Source organism: Cyprinodon variegatus, unplaced genomic scaffold (genome assembly GCF_000732505.1).
Source record: "Cyprinodon variegatus isolate N-32 unplaced genomic scaffold, C_variegatus-1.0 Scaffold370, whole genome shotgun sequence".
NCBI lineage: Eukaryota > Metazoa > Chordata > Actinopteri > Cyprinodontiformes > Cyprinodontidae > Cyprinodon > Cyprinodon variegatus.
Genome location: NW_015150823.1, coordinates 325,133 through 327,014, shown reverse-complemented (window position 1 = coordinate 327,014; position 1,882 = coordinate 325,133). Strand labels below are relative to the sequence as shown.

General features: G+C 41.4%; 1 protein-coding gene across 1 annotated transcript in view; it reads left to right on the top strand.

The window, feature by feature from the left end:
* Nucleotides 1-852, top strand: part of LOC107092184 (acyl-coenzyme A thioesterase 4-like) — a 26,084-nt gene extending 25,232 nt beyond the window's left edge. The window contains exons 4-5 of the mRNA XM_015386507.1: nucleotides 547-629; nucleotides 747-852. Coding sequence (XP_015241993.1) covers nucleotides 547-629; nucleotides 747-852 — 189 coding nt within the window. The remainder of the gene's footprint in view (nucleotides 1-546; nucleotides 630-746) is intronic.
* Nucleotides 853-1,882: the final 1,030 nt, after the last annotated feature.

Genomic DNA, 1,882 nt, shown 5'->3' with positions numbered 1-1,882 from the left:
GCTGCGAGACCCGCTCCTATGTAATTATAAATAACGAATTCTAAGGCAACGCAAATATTAAGGTTAAGAGGCTGAGTTTGTAGATGATGATAAATAACATAGTTATGTATAATATATTACATTTCTGACTGTATATCCCTGTAATTATTATACACTGTAGCTTTAAGCTCAGGTTGACAAAACTCAGTTTGACTCAGCAAAACTCAGCTTGGCTAGAGTACCCAAAACTGGCAAACACTGGCGTTGAAGTAGTGGCAGTCAGCAGCTTAAGAGCACTCCGTTTAACGAGGAAACCATCAGCAGGTGTGTGAGGAGACGGACCAGAACCTGGTGGATGAAGGGAGACAAACACAGAAACACAAACACAGAGACAGGAGTCCTGACAATTTCACTTCCGGCAGATACTGGGATGGGACGTCTGGCTAGCAGCAGAGGTTTTCAGAGCTTCTTAGCTCAGATACTGGGAGCACAGATCCACTCTGCATAGATTCAGGTTTCTGTCTGTTTTCATCTGATCAACATCCGTCTCTTTGATGTGTTGAGCAGTTCAGGTGTGTAGTGTGCATCAGTGGAAGTCACGTTCAACCCATGGATGGATTTCTGAAGGAAACGGTGGATTATTTCCTTAAGTAAGGGATCATTTCTAAAATCTGTTTAGAAAGCATCATTTTTTACAGATGAGAAAACCAATCAGAAATGTTTGTTCAAATATGTCTTAATTTCAATGGCTTGCCTTGCTGTTTAAGGAACTCTGGGAAAACTCGCTTTACTAAAGATGATGAAGCGATCTGGAGAGATCTGCTGCTGCCCATCCCCTCTGACCCCTCCCTCAAAGTGGATGTGAGTAACTAAAGCCAGAAATCTGCTGGTGGCTTTCTTCTTGTTTCTTCACCAGTTTAACCTTCTGCTGATGATACAGTTTGGGTTGATTCAGGAGAAACAATAAAATAAAGGCTCTTGTAATATCTGATCCCCCCAGGTGTTTCATGTTGTAGGAAAAAAAAAGATCTAGATCTTATTCGACCAGAATTTGAGATGGAAATTGAAATGTTCCTGCCTGTTCTGCTCACACAAGATTTCATTCATTACTTTAAAAGCACAGGGAGAGATTCTCCAAGACAAAGCACACAGATTTCCACAAACAGAAGGATTGATGAAATAACCTGGAGTCTCAGAAAGTCTAAGCTTTTACCAAAACATTAAAAACTAAAAAAGAGACCCGAATTAAGGCCTGCAAGCAGGTGCTCTGCTGAAGCGAATACGTTTGGAAGTAATTAAATAAAAATCAGTTCTCATAATTAACAGGAGCAGGAATATAAGAGGAAATAGATTTTTAGACCACTGGTTTGTAACAACCGAAATCAAACAGACACAGATGTAGTGTCAGTAAATAGATGAGTAGAATCAGCCTGGCAGAAATGTTCTGGACATTTCATAAGCTTCTGGTTCATCACAGAAAGGATCCTGATGTTTGGTTCTCTGGGATGTTTGTCTGCTGTGAGTGAGATTCCTGTCACAGAGAGGATCTTTGCTGGTGACCCGTCAGTAGGGTGTAAAGAAGGAGGCGAAGGATCCTCCCCCTGATGACAACCAGTGAAGCTCAGTTCAGCTATTCATGGAAAATGTAATTTAATCAGAACCTGTACTATGAAAAGTAATCACACCCTTAAAGATTTTCCTTTTTTGGACTACTGTTTAGTTCTTCAAATTTCATATTGAATTGATAATATTGATCAAATGTTTATAAAACAATGAATAAAAAGCAGCTTCTTCAGCCGAGGGTCAGATTGAGAGGAGCCAGTTGAGGAGGCTCGGAGTCTCCCTGGTGAGGTGTTCCAGGCACGTCCCACCGGGAGGAGGCCCAGGGGGAGACCCAGGACAC